The 16,622-nt window shown below is 60.6% G+C and overlaps 2 protein-coding genes across 3 annotated transcripts in view; one reads left to right on the top strand and one right to left on the bottom strand.

The window, feature by feature from the left end:
- LOC111145528 (surfeit 4) overlaps positions 1 to 202 on the bottom strand; it is a 13,184-nt gene extending 12,982 nt beyond the window's left edge. The window contains exon 1 of one of the 2 annotated variants that reach the window (XM_022500440.1): positions 36 to 202. In XM_022500440.1, the coding sequence (XP_022356148.1) occupies positions 36 to 83 (48 nt within the window). In that variant the 5' untranslated portion in view covers positions 84 to 202. The remainder of the gene's footprint in view (positions 1 to 35) is intronic. The other variant, XM_022500442.1, reaches the window with a different exon arrangement.
- A 514-nt stretch (positions 203 to 716) lies between these two features.
- LOC111145474 (serine/threonine kinase like domain containing 1) overlaps positions 717 to 16,622 on the top strand; it is a 19,529-nt gene continuing 3,623 nt past the window's right edge. Inside the window, exons 1-13 of the mRNA XM_022500370.1 lie at positions 717 to 740; positions 2,409 to 2,495; positions 4,547 to 4,591; positions 5,922 to 5,996; positions 7,111 to 7,212; positions 9,223 to 9,293; positions 10,092 to 10,207; positions 11,500 to 11,618; positions 12,088 to 12,251; positions 12,758 to 12,885; positions 14,130 to 14,213; positions 15,435 to 15,551; positions 15,878 to 16,018. Of these exons, the coding sequence (XP_022356078.1) occupies positions 726 to 740; positions 2,409 to 2,495; positions 4,547 to 4,591; positions 5,922 to 5,996; positions 7,111 to 7,212; positions 9,223 to 9,293; positions 10,092 to 10,207; positions 11,500 to 11,618; positions 12,088 to 12,251; positions 12,758 to 12,885; positions 14,130 to 14,213; positions 15,435 to 15,551; positions 15,878 to 16,018 (1,264 nt within the window). The 5' untranslated portion in view covers positions 717 to 725. The remainder of the gene's footprint in view (positions 741 to 2,408; positions 2,496 to 4,546; positions 4,592 to 5,921; positions 5,997 to 7,110; positions 7,213 to 9,222; positions 9,294 to 10,091; positions 10,208 to 11,499; positions 11,619 to 12,087; positions 12,252 to 12,757; positions 12,886 to 14,129; positions 14,214 to 15,434; positions 15,552 to 15,877; positions 16,019 to 16,622) is intronic.

Raw genomic sequence — 16,622 nt, 5'->3', positions numbered from 1 at the left:
GGGGGCGGGAGGCCCGGCCGGGCTGCAGGCCGCACCTGGTCGGCGAAGTCCTCGGCCGTGCCCATCAGGTCGTTCTGGCCCATGGCGGCGGCGGGAGGCTCGGCTCGCTCAGCTCGCTCGCTCGCTCGGCGCTCGGCCCGTCGGCTCCCGCGCCCGCTGCGGCCTCCACAGGAAGTGCCCGGCGACCGGCCTCGCTCCTCGTCCGCGGCTCCGGCGGCTGCCACGTAGGCCAAGCCTTAAAGGGGCCGCGCCACCCGGCCCGCCCCGGCCGCGCCTTAAAGGGGCCGCGCGCCGCCCGCCGCCGCCCCGCCCGTCGCGCTCGAGGCTCCGCCCGCCGCGCGTCGACCCCGCCCTTCGCCCTCCGGCCCCGCCCTCCGGCCCCGCCGGCCCCGCCCCGCCCCGCCCCGCCCCGCCGCGCGCGCAGGCCCCGCCCCCCGCGCTCGCAGGCCCCGCCCACCCTCCTCAGGCCCCGCCCGTGGCGCGCTCCGCGGCCACCAGGCCCCCGGGCCATCCGCTGGAGGTGCCGGCTGGAGCTCCGGAGCGCACCGTTCGGCGGACACACCTGGGGCAGACGGTCGCCCCCGGGGTGGGGGATGGGGTGCTCGCCCGGACGCCGTCTCTCCTGAGCATGCTCAGTCGAGGGTCCGCGCGCCGGCGAGGGCTGGGGACGCACCCCCAGCGCCCTGCGGAGGGAGGAGAGGCTGGGAGTCTCCCCTGGAGACACTATGGAGAAGTACCAGGTGCCAAGTTCTTCCCTGGCGGGGAGGCAGGGGCGACAAGAGCCCGCCGGTTTGGGGCGAGCCAGGGACCCAGACCTCCGGCAACCTCCCCAACCCCCTACTTACTGGTTTACTGGTCACTGCCCCTGGAGAGGTGGCCGATGGCCAGGTGCCACCCCGGGTCAGGGTATGCCTCCAGCAAGGAGGGTGACCTCGGGTCCCTCCAAAGGTGACCTCCTGGGTGCCCTTTGCCTCCTGGGGTCTCAGTTTCCCCCTCTCTAAAATGATGTATGAAATGAAGGACGGTCCACCCCCATCTGTCTGAATGCTTGGTGCGAGGGAACTCCACCTCGCTCTCCTCTGCCTCTCCTTGGGCCCGCTGGGACAGGGCACCCTAGAGCGTCCAAAATTCAGAATCAGTAGCCCCCAAACTCCAATACAGGCCATCCCTAGTCCCGGGGAGAAGGACTTGGGCCTTTTCCAGGGCCTGTGAAAACGTGTAAGACTTGAAAAATTCACAAAATGAAAGGAAAGCCGCAAAATGAAAATGAATGAACGTTTAATTAACTGCTTCTATACATAACACGTCACCTTCATTAAATGTTAGATTCAGCCTTTGTAAAAATGTCATTAATTTGAAAACAATTTGTAGATTAGGTTTTTCTTGCTTTGTAAGAACTCCCATTCGTGTGGGAGGACAGCCGGGGAGTCAGCCAGTGGTAAAGGAGGTGAGTTTCCGGGGGCCAGAGAATTCGGAAGGCAAAGGCACCTTTTCGGGAAGAAACAACAGCTTCCCCCTGAGACACAGTGTGTTTTACTGTTTTACCTGCTTCTGAAGAGGGCCTGGGCATGCACCTTCTTAAACTGGCGTAAGCTGCTCAGGACATTGGCCCCCCGACTCCCTAAGCTGGGTTCAGGCCACCCACAGGGGCTGGATGACAGAATCCAAGACTTGCTTGGACTCTGAGGGTCCCCAGACTCAGTTCCGTCTCCTGCATTCACTCCTCTGCATTTTGCCAGGCCTCTTCCATCCTCTGACCTGTAATGCCGGTGTCCACCCCACCCCGGTGGCCCTTGGCCTCTCTGCACAGAGCTCTGACACGGCAACCCTCTCTCTGCAGGTTTGGTTCAAAGCGGAAGGTCCGGACTCAGGCCCGAGTTCCAGTCTGATCCAGGCCACCTCACTTATTAGCACTCTAGCCTCAGACATGAGGTCCTCACTCCCTGTGCCTCCGTTTCCTTCGCTGTGAACATGAGAGAGCAACAGTGTTGCTCACAGGCGGCTGTAGGGTGCTTGGCACCAGGGCCAGGCCACCCACGGCTGTGACTACGCACCAGTGACGGGCCAGTTAGTTTTCTGGTTTGGATGCTGAGTTCGGAGGGGTGCGGGAAGCAGGGCTAAGAGGTGTCTGGAGACGGTGACTAAAGCTGTGCCCCACGTGGGCTGATGCCGGCTCCTAGGTGCCACTGCAAGTTGGAGAAGCGGTAGCGGGTGGTGGAAAGAGCTCCAGCATGGGCCCCAGAGAGATGGGCCCGGGTTCCTCGGGCTCCTGGACGTTTCCTTCTCTGCACAGTGTGGTGGAGACGCTTGCTCGGCCAGCCTACAGGAGAAGCCACAGGGCTGAGCACACTCCCAGAAGGGAAAAGCCGTGTGCATTTCCTGAATGCCTCTCTTCCTCTTGCTGATAGATTTTGGGCCAGATGAGTCCTGGGGCCTTGGGGGTGAACCTGGTGGTGGAGGAAAGAGAAAACAAAGTCAAGCGCGTGATAAAGCAGGTAAGAGGTGGCTCCTGGGCTTGGGTTCCCCAGACATCCACTCATCATCCCCATGTTGGAGAGGGGCCTCCCAATGTGACAGCTGGTTCCTCTCTGCCAGCGGTCACAGAGGCAGATGCCAGCGAGAGTAGCCTCGGGGGCAGCCTGAGGTTCCTTGGGCTTCCCGGCGCACCTGACGCTCTCACCTGGAGAGCGTCTGCAACCCCCCACCACCGTTTCTTCAGCAGGTGTTTCCTGCCAGCCTCATCCCATTCAGCCTCCCGCCAACCCTGCGAAGCAGGAACTGGGGGCCCCTCTACAGCCGAGGATAGGGAGGCTCGGGGAGGCTGCAGACTGGCCAACGTCACACAGCTCCCAAGAGCATTTGAATTCGAGCTACCTTTTTACCAAGGGGAGCCGGGCCGGGGTGGAGGAGGAGGGGGCAGGGGCTGGCCCGAGGTCACACAAAGTTAAGGGCAAGACCTCGATGGGCCTTTCCACCACGTCCTCACCAGGGCTGGCATGGCAGGGTGGGGTACGGAGCTGCAGGGGGCGAGCGCTTTGTGTGTCCAAGTCAAGGTGGTTCAGCTGAACAGAAGTTGTAGGAGAAGAGAGCTGCGCCATGAGTGTCCCTGGCACCCTCATGGCACACGGTGGTGGCGGGGATACTGTGGCACCGGGGTTGGCCGTGCACATGGAGGAGTGTCGCAGGCGTCAGCCGCTAGGGCTACCACTTGTTCAGCAGGCCTCCTGCCTGTGGAGCCGCTCAGCAGCCTTTGGCCGAGGAGGCTGGGCCTGGAGTCCTTGCCTTCCTCCCGCCCCGCTGCGGGCTGGCCCCACTGTCTCATGGGCCGGTGAGGCCGGAGCCCACTGCCTTCTGGGCAGTCGAGGAGCTTTTTCAAAAGCCAGCCAGTCTTTCTTTTTTCCAAAAATGAGGGTGGGGTGCAGGTAGGGCTTTGTGTCTCCTTCTGGTCTTTTCCCTAAGCACGTATAAACTTTGTTTTGACAAGAATGCTGCAGAGATGGTTAACGTACCTTTTCCCACTTAGTGTCTTACAAACCCCGTCTCATGCCACAGACACGCTTCCTCCTCTTTCGGCTCTGGCAGCCACGTGACCCCACTGCTCCGGGTGCTGGAACTGACCCAGTCATTCCCTCGTGTACCGTAGGCACTTGGCCTATTCTTGATTTTTCACTCTGTGTAAACAACTCTGATAAGCATCTTTTTTGAGGATCCATGGTATCCTTGGGATAAATTCCTAGGAGTGAGGCTTCTAGGTCAACAGATGGGACGTTTGGGAAGCTTTCAGTGCGTTTTGGCCAAAGTCACCTATACGCATGAGTTTTGGCACAGGAGGAACGGAAGACGGACAGAGTCACTCTGCTGCTCCGTCTGGGGTCTGTAAGGATCTGGGAATAAGCCACTGTCTGCATTTTCATCTACGATCACCCCCAATTACAAGGGTTCATCATTTGGAAGCCTTATGAGGAGGCGCTCTGGGTGAGGGTCTGGTGTTGGACGCGGCGATGATATGCACCTGCCGTCCGCCACCAAGTGTGTTGGAGACTTGGAGCTGGCCGCTGCCCTTCCCGCTGGCCCCTCCCTCTCCATGCGTCCCCCACGGCCCCACATTCAGTGACAGCGACAGTCTTCCCAGGTCAGGTAAGGAATGAAGTGGTGAGGTCGATACTTTGCCAACCAGAGCAGAGCTGTTCGGCTCTAGGGGCAACACATTATTTTCTCCCCTGCTTTCAAGATGGTGAGAATGGATCCTCTAATAACTGGTCAGAGTTTGTATTACGCTATCCTAAACTTATCCTTGCCATGGGAGCAAAGATGTTCTCATCGCTGAGTATTTTTGGATCCCTGACTTAGGAACATATCCAGGCCTCATCTAGTGCCATGTGGTAGAAGCCTGGCACCCCTGTGAATAATGATGGTAGTGAAGGTGGTGCTGGTGGTGCTGGTGGTGTTGATGGTGGTGCTGGTGGTGGTGATGGTGGCGGTGATGGTGGTGGTGGTGATGGGCTGACTACACATTTACTGAGTTAGTGCTCTTGTACCCCTACAGGTGGAATGTATCGATGAGCATCAGGCCAACGAGGCCCTGGAGGAGGTAATTCTCAGGGGGGCACCCTTTCGAGATGACATGATGCAGAGCACACAGAGACTGTTCTGTCCTCTCCTATGGAATGACTGGATAGAAGCCTCGGTGGAGGCATGGAGGGAGGGTCAGAACCAGATCTTGCCCCATGCTGTGAAGCCAGAAACCCCAGGTCATGAGGGGAGTCTGTGCCCAAATCATTCATTTCTAAATCAGGCACAGACAACTTAGAATATATGTTCTCCGAGAAGATAAGGTTTCAGTGTTCCCTAGGGCCCAGGGCTAGTCTATCAAGAACCATCTTTTAAAATATTGTTCCTTCAATTATAAAAATATTGGTTATAGTAGAAAATGTGGGAACTACAGAACTATCATCTAACAAAGAAAATGCACATTCTTTTCCGTTCCTTCAGTCAGCCAGCCACCACCACCAAGAACGCCCTCACTTATAATAACAGCAGGGACAGCATGTGCACTCGGGTTTGCTGGACAAAGGCTCTGAGCAGTCTCTTTGTTTCTCTTGAATCTCCCATGACCCAAACGTGTCCCTCCTAGTTAATGGTTACTTGTTTGCCTTCTTTCTGGAATCCCCGGCTCCAGAGCTTTGCCAGCAAATAGCTGTCCGGTCCACAGTGTGACCGCTGCACAGTCAAGGGGCCGGGCATATGCTGGTAAAGCGGAGGCTGTGGGAGACCCTCCCACGGCCCTCACCGCATCAAAGCTGTGCACATCCCTGTTCCCTTCCCCAGCCCACGAGGTGACCTGCTCCCGCACCCAGCCTGCCACCACCAGCAGCTGTCTGCCTGGCTCCTGGTGGCCGCGGCCACCACTGCTGCAGCCCGACTGTGTGGGCCCTTCAAGCACCTTCAGCCGGGAGCAGGGCCCTGGGGCTTCGAGTGTGCGCCACCCAGGAGGCGAGCTGGGCGCACGTGTGACCGTGTCCCACTTCCCTTTGGCCACCACCTGCTCCAGCTGCCCCTGACGGGGCTTTCTTTCCTCTGCAACAGACACTTTGCCTGCACCAGCTCCCCCTTAGCCCCCCTGATGCCCCTGTGAGGCAGATACCACCATCACTGCTGTTTTCAGATGAGGCTTGAGGCTCAGAGACGTTGAGGAGCCTCTCCTCGGTCACACAGCACAGCCAGCAGCACATGCTGGAAGACAGGCCCCCAGCAGGCTGTCTGGCTCCGAATCACCAGGCCACAGCCCCTCCCAGCCGCCCGCTCCCCAGCCCTACTCAGAGCTGGAGGCTGTGTCTGTGTGGGGGTCCGTGACACAGAAACACGAGCTGAGAAGCAGGATTTCTCGAACATCTCCACTTGCTCCGCCCTTGTCCCCGCAGTTGATGCCCCTGCTGAAGCTTCAGCACGCCCACATCTCCAGCTACCGGGAGCTCTTCCTCACGTGGAACAGTGAGGTGGGTGCGAGGGACACCTTACGGCTCAGTGGCCATTCATTTGCTCCAGGAACAAGTGGACTGAGCTCAGAGCACCCCAACACCATTATAACCCCCAGAGCCACAATGGCAGGGACTCTAAATGTGGCCACCCTGACTCAGCACTTACTGGGGGGCCCTGCAGGGGGCCAGTAACAGCTGAGGGGGAAGAAAACGTGAAACAAACAAAACCACAGCCAAGCGGGGTTCAGATCAGGGCCCTGTAAGCCCCCGAGGTTCAGATCAGGGCCCTGTAAGCCCCCGAGCCCCGCACTTTAGCCCAGAGGTTATAGGACTTCTTTACTTTACAGCGATCCAGAATCTTGCGAATTATTCCAGATGAGACGGAGGGGGAAGGGGAGGGCGAGCAGGGGTGGGGCAGAGGGCCCGGAGGTGGAAGGAGGCCTCAAGGCTTCCTGGCTAGGGTCAGACCATAACTGGACGTCCCCATTAGGGTCCTCGTCTGGGGTGGACAACCACAGGTTTGAGCAGGAGTGGAGGGTCCCCTCATACACGTGCCCCCTGTCCAGCTGGGGCCTGAGAACAGCCTTAGGGAGGGGCCATGACTGTGTGCACCCTGAATATTTTCTGAGCACCCCGTAACACTCTTGAGGAAACACAGAAAAGCTAAGGGGACACTTGACTGTGGAAGGAAAGCAGGGGCCTCTGGGAGCGCTGAGCTGAGGCCCCTGACCCGGTCCACTGGAGCCCCCCTCCAGGCAGGCTCCTCTGCAGGAGGAAGTGGACCGAAGCTAAGCCCCGAAGAATAGAGAGTCACCCTGGGAAGAGGTGGTTCCAGGCACAGGCGTCTGTGAGTGCCTCGGCCAGAAGGCCTGGGCCGCTTTCAGAAAAGTCAGAGGAGCTTCGTGCGGTTGGAGCTGGCGGGGTGGGGGTGGGGGGTCAGTGAGGCTGGAGATGTGAGCAGGAGCCGCCCGTGAGTGTGAGTCCTCCACCGCTGACCATGCTCCCGCAGCCGCCGTGCATGGTGGCCCCAGAAGAGGCAGGCCCAGGGGCAAGGAACCTCGCCGAGACGCCCAGGCCTGGGCTTTGGGGATCAGGACCGTGGCATTTGGCTAAGACCTCATGTCCCCATCAGATCTCCTCTCTGTTCCTCTGCCTGGTGATGGAGTATAACGAGGGAAGCTTCCAGAAGATCATTGAGAAGAAGAGGGAGACAAAGACAATCATTGACTCTGAAGTAAGACAGACTCTATGGGATGCCAGGCCTGGGGCCAGCCTTGATGTCACAGGCTCAGTCATGGGACAGAGGGGCAGAGGGGAGGGCAGATGCTACTGGCCAGGTTGCTACGTTTACGTGGAGGCTTGCATGGTGTAATGTTCACGAGTGTTCAGTGCGCAGCTCAGGTCACTGTACACAGGCAGACCCGGCCCCCGATCGAGACGCAGAACCTTCTGGAGTTCTAGAAGTCCCTGGCCCTGCCAGCGGTTGGACTTCTGTCTCCAGAGACCCTTCGGCCCACCCCAAAGTCCCCAATAACGGACTCACGCTCTTAATGGCACGTCGCCGCTGTGTCTGGTTTTTTAGGTGAGCGGATCAGGAAACCGTCCGCAGCACGGCTGGGCACTGCCCCGTCATGCGGTGACCGCAGTCTGTGCACAGCCTAGCGCTGTGCGCCTGCAGGCGTTTCCAGCTGGGGCTGCTGCCATGAACACTGAAGGGCGCGTTTACTCGTGCACCTAATCACTCATCTTCTCTGGATGAAGCCCTGGGTGTGTAGTTGTTGGATTGTAGAGCAGTTCCAGTCTATGTGCCAACGTCCAGGATGGCTTGGTTGACTTGGGGTTATTCCCAGCACAAGGGGTAAGCCTTGTGCTTACCCCTTGTGCCTACTTCCTGGCCAGCACTTCAGTCTTTTTCATTTTAATTGAAAATTGCATTTTAATTTGAGTTATTATGATTAACCACAGGGAGTGCTTTTTAGCTACTTGGATTTTGTGCCTGTTCAAGTCTTCTGTCCATTTAAACACTGAGGTTGTCTGTCTTTTCTTATTGATCTGTAGGTGTTCTTTACATATTGCAGATATGGGCATCCAGAGTGTCTGTCTTCTGATGAACGGAAATTCTTTTTTTTTTTTTTTTTTAAGATTTTATTTATTAGAGAGAGCGTGTGTACAAGTGGGGGGGGCGGACAGGGAGAAGGACACGCAGACTCCCCACTGAGCAGAGAGCCAGATGCGGGACTCGATCGCAGGACCCTGGAATCCTGACCCTAGCCAGGGTCAGACACTTAACTGAGCCACCTGGGTGCCGCCAGAAGTTCTTAACTGTGATGAAGTGAGTTTATCAATGCTCCTTTTATCGTTAGCACCTTTGAGCCTGTGTGAGAGCCTGTCCTCCAAGGTCATGAAGATATTTCCTCTTGTCTTTCGAGCTAGTCATTTTTGGTTTCACATTAAGCCTATGATCCACCCTGAGTCAATTGTGTCTGCTTTTGCTCCGAGCACCCTTCTGCTCGGCAGGCCGCCAGGCACCATCTCGCGCCTGAGGGCTTCTTGAGGGCCACGCCACTCCTCTCCCAATGTGGACCTCAGGGGTAGGCTCTGGAGTGGGTTTCAACGTTTCCGTTGGTGGTGGAACCCTTTCAAGCACAGGATGTTCTCAGAAACCCAGCGAGGAAGGTGAAGCTTCTCTGAACAAGGGGCACGGGAGGACGGGTGGCAGGTGGAGTGGGAAGAAGCCTGGGGTTCCATTCACTCAACCCGTCTCTGACACCCTTGGGTAGAATCTAGGGTTCCTCGGAACCTGGTTTGAAAATCACTGCCCTGGAGACTAGCTGGATCTTGCCTCCGACACACGGTGTTTCCAGAGCGTCCTTTGTCAGAGCTCTTTTCCTTCTAATGACATGGCAAGGCAAGCCCCAATGTAGGCAATAAAGGCTTTGCTATCTCCGATACCCACAAGGGGTGGGGCCCGGGTGGGGGTATCTCCGGTGTGGCTACAGGAGTGTGGGGTCTGGAAGCAAGGGCATGCCCCGTTGGGAGAGCCCCGCGCACGTTAGCCTGAAAGGGACCCGAGGCAGAACTCTTTTGCTCTGGCTCTGAGCGCTTCAGCAGTTTGGGGCCCGTCTGAAGAAGCAAGAACGCTCCATGATCCCGCCGGCCGCTCCTTGGGGTGGCTGACCTGCCCGGTCAGCTGCTGCTGGGAGTCCCCCTCCCCCAACCCTGGCGTCTCTCGCTCTTTCCCCAGTGGATGCAGAACATGCTGGGCCAGGTTCTGGACGCTCTGGAGTATCTGCACCAGCTGGACATCATCCACAGGTGACCGTGGGGGCGGGCAGCTGCAGGACAAAGGGCACAGAGTCCCCTCAGGTGCCCTGCCCCAGGACCTGGGAGTGAGGCGGGGCGCGGCGCAGCCCCGGAGAAGCGCGGGCACCTTTCCAGAGCCCCTCCCGGGCTTCCGGGGAATGCTACCCCCTCCACGTCACCCGCACTGATTCACCCAGCATCGGGAGTGGACGTGACCGGGCAGGTCCGTTCTAAAGTGCAGGGTGAGCAGCCAGATAACAGCGCCGGGAAGCCGGAGATTAGGCTGCGCGGTCCCGGGGCTGAGCCTTAGACCCGCCCGCGGCAGGACTCCAGCGTCCACGGTCTGTAGGGGCTGGCGATGGCCGCAGACTGGCTCAGTACCTGATCTAAAGGAGAGAAAAACCCATGTGGACCCCGTGTACAAAGAAAATGCCCACGGTTTCGTGTTCACGGCGCCAAACGTTACGAAATGGTTGAAAACCAGTCCCCAAAACAAACACATAGCTGAGATCTGGAAGGAGGGGAACAGATGTGAGCAGAGAAAACGGCAGAAGGACTGGAGTTTTCCTACTTGGAGCTGCTTGTTTTGGAGTTTAAAACAACGGAGTATATTTTATGTCTGCAGGAAACACTGTTTTAAAAGTGGGCCGCAAAGGGGGCATTTGGGGAGAGGAGGGCAGAGCTGGGTGGGGCGGGGAGCAGGGCCTGCGGTCCAGGGTGCGCTGGCCCCCAGGAGGGGCGCGTGGCCCGCAGGCAGTGGGTGGGAAGGCAGGCAGGCCCCCAGAGGACAGTCCGCGCTCTTGGTTTCAGGAACCTGAAGCCCTCCAACATGGCCCTCGTCAGCAGTCACCACTGCAAGTTACAGGACCTGAGCTCACACGCACTGATGACAGACAAACCCAAGTGGAACATCCGTGCAGAGGAAGGTGGCCAGGGTCCTCCCAGGCTGCGGGACAGCAGCGGCTGGGGGGTGTGGGGGAGAGGCCATGCACTGGGGTGGGGTCGCTCCCAGAGTCCAGAGGGCAGCGGCTGGAGCTGGAACAAGGCAACATCAAACCTCTCCTTTCTTTCTTTCTTTTTTTTTAAGATTTTATGTATTTATTTGACAGAGAGAGATCACAAGTGGGCAGAGAGGCAGGCAGAGAGGGAGAGAGGGGGAAGCAGGCTCCCCACTGAGCAGAGAGCCTGATGCGGGGCTCGATCCCAGGACCCTGAGATCATGACCTGAGCCAAAGGCAGAGGCTTTAACCCACTGAGCCACCCAGGTGCCCCAAACCTCTCCTTTCTCAGAAGGTCCCCACAGACCCCCGCGGACTTATGTGGGCTCCAAAGAGACCCCTTTGCCTGGGTTGTAACCACCAAGCCCAGGGCAGGGGGTGGTGCATGGAATCAGGGTCCAAAAGACACTCGGAAAACGTTAACCTTCAAGGAAGGAGATGGGGGGCTAGTGGATGCCACACACCGAGGAGAGCCGGATTACTTTTCTGAGTCCTATGAATCACTGAGGTGATGGCAGACACGGGGAGGAAGGGGAGATGGGTTCTCCCTCCCTTGAAAACACAGCGGGGCCAAGGGAGCTGGGCTTCAAGCCTATACCCACTGTCCTGGGTGGAGAGAGTAGCCATAGTTGAGAACTTCAGAGTCCTGCATGCACAGAGGATAAATGCGTGGATGGACGGACAGGTGGGTGGACGGACAGATGGGTGGATGGGTGAGTGGGTAGATCTGCCGGAGGTGTGGGTGGCAGGGGTCCTTGGAGTCGGGGGTCCCCCGCTGTACCGTCTCGGGGGGGATTGAAGGTCCGGAGAGCGAGGGCTGCCCAAGGTCTATCAGGAAGCGGCAGACCAGCGACCCTCTCTTTTGGCTGCTTGTCTGGGGTTCAGGTTTAGCAGCGAGCGGGGGGCGACCAGAATTCTGCCTCCAGGCTCTGACCCTTAGAGGAGCACGGTGTTGAAAGAGGGAGGAAGCTTCAGCCTTCTTGGCACATGCCTCTTTCGAACCACGTGTGCAGCCTTATTGGGCACGAAGACGGGAGTGTGCACACCTGGGCCGGCCTGGCTAGGCACGTGCCCAGGTGGGCAGCCTCACGGGCTGAAGACCAGGGCCCTCTTCCTTTTCCCCCACGGACGGTCCCTCCCCACCGCCCCTTCCCTTCTGAGCCGCTTGCTCCCCCAGGGAGCACAGACCTCCTGCATCTGATACCTTCTCCTGTCGACAGACCCTTTCCAGAAGTCCTGGATGGCCCCTGAAGCCCTCAACTTCTCCTTCAGCCCCAAGTCGGACGTCTGGTCCCTGGGCTGCGTCATCCTGGACATGGTCAGCTGCTCCTTCATAAACGTGAGCTGCCTTCCGGCTGCCCCCTCGGCCGCGCCCGGGCCCCGCACCCACATCCCCGGAGAGCCGGCCCCGCCCACCTTGGCTCGAAAGGGACACCTTCCCCCGACCTGCAGCCTCCTGCCTTGCTCCGCACCTGCAAGGGGGGGTGGGCTGCATGGGGCACCCCCGCCCTTGGCCTTCGGGGCCCTGGCATGTTGGGGACGATGACGGAGATACACCACCCCATGGCTAACCCGCACGGGGGGGGGGGGCTGCCTGCCTCCTTATGGAGGAGAAAAGCGAGGTCACGTGCCCCTGCTGGCCCACGGTGGGGTACAGGCCAAGGAAACAACCCTGGCGGGCCTGAACGCACCTCGGGACCTCAGGCGGCCGTGCAGGCTCTTGTCCTGTCTTCACACCTCTGGCCCTCTTGCCAGCTCGCCCCAGGACGCCATCTGGGTCGGGCCCACGAGCAGTACTGTCCCCTCAGAGAACAGACGCCATGCATCTGCGAAAGTCTCTCCGGAGTGACCCGGCCAGGCTGTGGGGCGTCCTGCAGACCCTGGAGGAGAAGAAGATCCCCAATGTGGGAAGCTTCCGTTCTCTTCTGCCTTTAATGCTGCAGATCGAGCCCTCAGAGCGAGTGACAATCAGGTGACCCCGGGGGCTGCGCTTGTATTTACTCTTGCCACGCGTCTCCCGCCATCTGTCCACTGTCCCGCATGTGTTGCCACTCGGTGAAACGCGCTGACCCCTCCGTGGCCCACTGGGCTTTCCCAAGCGTGGTCTGTCTCAAAGGGCAGTAGCGGCACGCACGCCTCTGAGCCCCGGAGCCCACAGAGCCGGCCTCTCCCTTGGGCGGAGGCAGGGCCCCGGGGACCTGGAACGTGTTCTAATTGTAGTTGATCTCCCCATGAGAAGGAAGAAAGGAACATAGGACAGCGAATCTGGCCTGGGTTCTTTATACCAACGCGGTTGTCAAATCTGATCGTTTGATATATTTTATGGAGGAACGGTCCCCCTCACCGTGCTCCCGCACCAGCTGGGTGTGCCGGCACCGGCAGGAGAGGGGCTGCAAACGGGAGGGTGGAGGTCAGGTGTCTGCCTGCCTGGCCGCGGAGTGCGCAGGAGAGCCCAGCGGCCATCTCCCTCCTCTCCAGGGATGTGATCATCACCTTCGTGAGCAACAACTTCCAGTCCTCCAGTGTCACTCTGGCCCTGCACCAGCAGGTGGCCCCTCCCTTCATCACTGACCTGCTGCTGGAAAGTAACATCGCCAGCATTTTAGGTGATGCTGGGGACTCAGAGGGGGAGGGAGCTGTCGTCTCAGCTCTGGGACGGGGAGGGTGGTCAGTGCCTCCCCCTCCTCCGCTGCCACACAGTCCCCTGGACTGCTGGACTGCTCTGACCCTTGGCCAGGGGCCTAGAAGACTTCGGGGTTCTCCCCTCCATCCCACCCCAGCCTCTGCATTGCTCAGGGCACCACCTGCTCAGACGCCCTCCCTTGCTCTTGTCCCCTGTCCGAGTTCACCTTAATGCCGGACCGGTTTCCCTTCCCTCCTGCTGAGCAGCCCCCGCTGTCACAACCCCCGGAGCCCCCCAACTGCTTCCACACCATGGCACTCGGTGAGCCCCGTGCCCAGAGCGGCTGCCTCACTGGGCAGCCTTTCCTGTGTGCTTTCTATGTGCCCGGAACGGTGCTGGCCATGGGCAGGGGCATGGCCGTGGCCCTGGACCGGCAGGTGTGTCCCTGTAGGGGCTCTGTCTGCTGAGGTACACGGGCAGGCCTCATTAGAGGGTGCTGCTGGGGAGCTGGCCCAGAGCTCGCTCACCACTCAGCACCTCGTTTCCGCCGTGCGCCCCTGGTGGGGGGCGCCTTGTGGCTCCCAGCACAGGGACGGCACAATCGCCACCCCAAGGTCTTGGGTGAACCGTGGGCCTAGAGGCCACCTTCAGGTTCCAGGTCAGCTGCACTCGCCTGTCCCTGTGTTCTGGGTGGTCTGCTCACTCCTCCTCTCCCTCCGCAGCCCCTGCACCTGCCGCCTCTGCCCCCACTTCTGGGGGGGAGACACGCATGAGGCCCTAACTTCTGTCTCCCTGCATCTCACGGCCGGGTCGGGGGGCTTTGTGGGCAGGCAGCTGGGTCCCACGGAAGCCCATCCCCCACCGGCTCAGTGGCCTGGAGCGAGTCGCCCTCTCCAAGCAGCATGGGGCCTATTGGTGGGCGCTCCAAGGGGGTTCTGAGTCAGCCATGGGATGAGGAAGGGGTCCCCAGTGTGCGTGGCTGGACACCGCGGCTCACTGTGGGCACTGGGGTCGTTCCTTATGAACCAAAGGCAAAGAGCTCTGCAGGGAGGCCCTTCCCCGAGGCCAGGGCTGACTCTGATCAGCGGCTCGGCCTGCAAAGGGGGGTGAGAAGGGCGCCAGCTCATGGCCGAGTGCGTGGACCTGTGAGCAGCGCCGGCCTCCACACCGGGCCCTGTGCGCCCGGCCCTCAGGAGGCTCCTCCCCACGCCGTCCTCTCCCCCACAGAGGTCATGCAGAGCTACTCCAGCAGACCTGAAGTCCAGCTCCAAGCCATGAAGAGGCTCGTAAGAATGCCTGCAGATCAGCTAGGTAGACCTCTGGGAGGGGGCCTGGGCTCCCCTAACACCTCCGAGGCCTGCTTGTGTTCCCCCTGCTTGGAATCCTTCCCGTGTCTCCCCTTCTGCCCAGCAGAAGGGGGGGATGGGGTGGCAGTTGGTGTGGAGTGACCAGCCCTCACGGGTTTTTAGTGGGGGTCCCTTTCCTTCCACGGTCCCCACGGGGGCTGGCTGGGTGGTTGCTGATTGTCCAGCACGGGACTGAACAGCCCGGCGCGGGGCCCGTGTGCCGCGCAAGCGTGGCTGTGGGATAAACTCCTGGGTGCTCGGGGGATGGATCCGTCACACCTTCCCAGGTGCCGCCAGTCACCCCCCACCCGGGACAGCACCATCCCTCAAGGAGTATTTGTACCTTTTAAGTTTTGCCCAAACAGTGTTTCATAAAATCCCGCCATTCAGCTTGCCTCGCCGGCCGGAGTGCCACACTCGCTCGCTCACCCATCCGTCCATCAGGCCTCCATCTGTCCGTCTGTCCCCCCACCCATCAACCGTCTGTCCACCTGTTCTTCCGCACAAAGTCTGTTCCGGGGGCTGTGGCCCCGGAGATGGCAGAGACCTGGTTCCGGCCCTTAAGGCAATGGCGGAGACTTCATACTGGCCCCTCACCTTTCCCTCTTCCTTGTCCTGCCCCCAGACCCCTTCTGGAGCTGGGCTGTGGCCAGTGGAGTCCACGGGAGGGGAGACTGTGCCTTCCGGGAGGAGCTGAGGGAGGTGGCCTCGCTGGGAGCCTGATACGCAGGCCGGGGATCCTTCTCTAATGGGGTAGAGAAGGGGCACCATGGGCACCGGACCCTCCGCTGCGTGCCACCACCTCTCACTCCGCGCACGCCCCACAGCCAAAGTCCGTGAGACCCACAGATGCCCACTCTTGGGTAGTTATGGCCGCAGACTCGAGTCAGGCTGGGTCCAAAGCAAGTGGTTCCGTCTCTCTGACCGTGTTTCCTCCTCTGCGAGAGCGCGACGGGAGGACTCTGCCTCGGGGGGCCGCTGGTGTAGGCTCGGGGGTCCTCCGGGGCAGGGGCCGCCCAGGGCAGACACATCCGCGCTCATTAATCATGTTCCTCACTCGCCTACTCACCTGTCCAGGGGCCCGTGCTTGAGTCCCAGCAGCGTCGGGCTCTATGGTCTGGTCCGGACGCCCTTCCTGCCCCCTGCTCCTGGGTCGGGGCTCAACCTTGCTGCCCGGCCCTGCCAGGTCTGCCGTGGCCGATGGAGCTGGTAGAGATGCTGGTCGCCATCATGAAGCAACACGAGCGGATCCTCGACGTACAGCTGTGCGCCTGCTCGCTGCTGCTGCGCACCTGGGGTCAAGGTGCGTGCTGAGCCACGTGGGGTAAATGCTGGCCCTGGCCCCTTGTCCCAGACCCGGCGGAGCCTTGGAAACCAGCACTGGCTGCGGGGGGGCCGCTTACTCACTGGCCCTGTGGGCTGGGCAGGTGCCGCCCCTTCCACCCTTCACCCCACCCTGCAGCCAGCGCTCGCGGGAACCTGCTCTGGAACGAGGCTGACCTTGGCTTTCTTCGCGCCAAGTGGGGGCACTACCCACCTCCAACCAGGGAGGGAGCGTCCCCGCAGGCTACCGGCCCACAATCCCCAGGTACAGGAGGTCACCCTGAGCTCTTCCCTCGGCCCAAGCAGCGCTGGGGCAGGACCGGGCCGCCGAGGTGCGGAGGGACAGCTCCGTCATCCCCGCACTGCTGAGCAGCATGTGGGCCCACCCTGAGTCGCAGCCGCTCCTGGTCATGGTCTACAGCCTGCTCACCATCATCTCCAGCCAGGGTGCGTCTGCCCCGCCCTCCCCGCTCGGCCGGGGGCCCGGGGGGGAACCTGCCTCCCTGAGATGGCACGGCCGCCCGCCTTCACTGGGTCCGTTCCACGCACTTGTCCTTTTGTCTCTTGACGGGAAGCTTCCGTTCGACTGTCACTTGTTCCCTCCACAAACGTGCAGACGTGGGCCAGGTGCCACCGTGGGCTTCACACATCTCCTGCCTCATTCATCTCCACCTGGCGGGCACCTGGGGTCGGGCAGCCGCCGGTCAAGCAGGCGGTGGCGGCAGGACTGCGGGTGCTGCGGAGGACCTGGGGCCGCACACACCTTGCATTGCTCCCGCCTGCCCCTCGGGTCAGCATGCTTCCTCCTGGCGGACAGCTGGGCCCACGAGCCCCGGGACGCTCGCCTGGACCCCTGTGGCCGGAGGCGGGTGCCTGTACTCTGCTCCTCGCCCTGCCTGACTGGATCCCACTTTTGGGAGTGAGCAGGGGTGCTATGGATGACGGGTGCGGATCAGAGCCGTCAGGCAAACTGGGTATCGGCTCACCATCCAGGAAAGACAATCACTGCTCCCACCTCAGGAGCACCCAGGAAGCCGGTCCCAGCCCAGTC

Source organism: Enhydra lutris, unplaced genomic scaffold, assembly GCF_002288905.1.
Source record: "Enhydra lutris kenyoni isolate GAN:26980312 unplaced genomic scaffold, ASM228890v2 scaffoldscaffold13, whole genome shotgun sequence".
NCBI classification, from domain to species: domain Eukaryota; kingdom Metazoa; phylum Chordata; class Mammalia; order Carnivora; family Mustelidae; genus Enhydra; species Enhydra lutris.
Note: the sequence above shows the minus strand (reverse complement) of the source record. Positions and strands in the feature narration are given on the sequence as shown.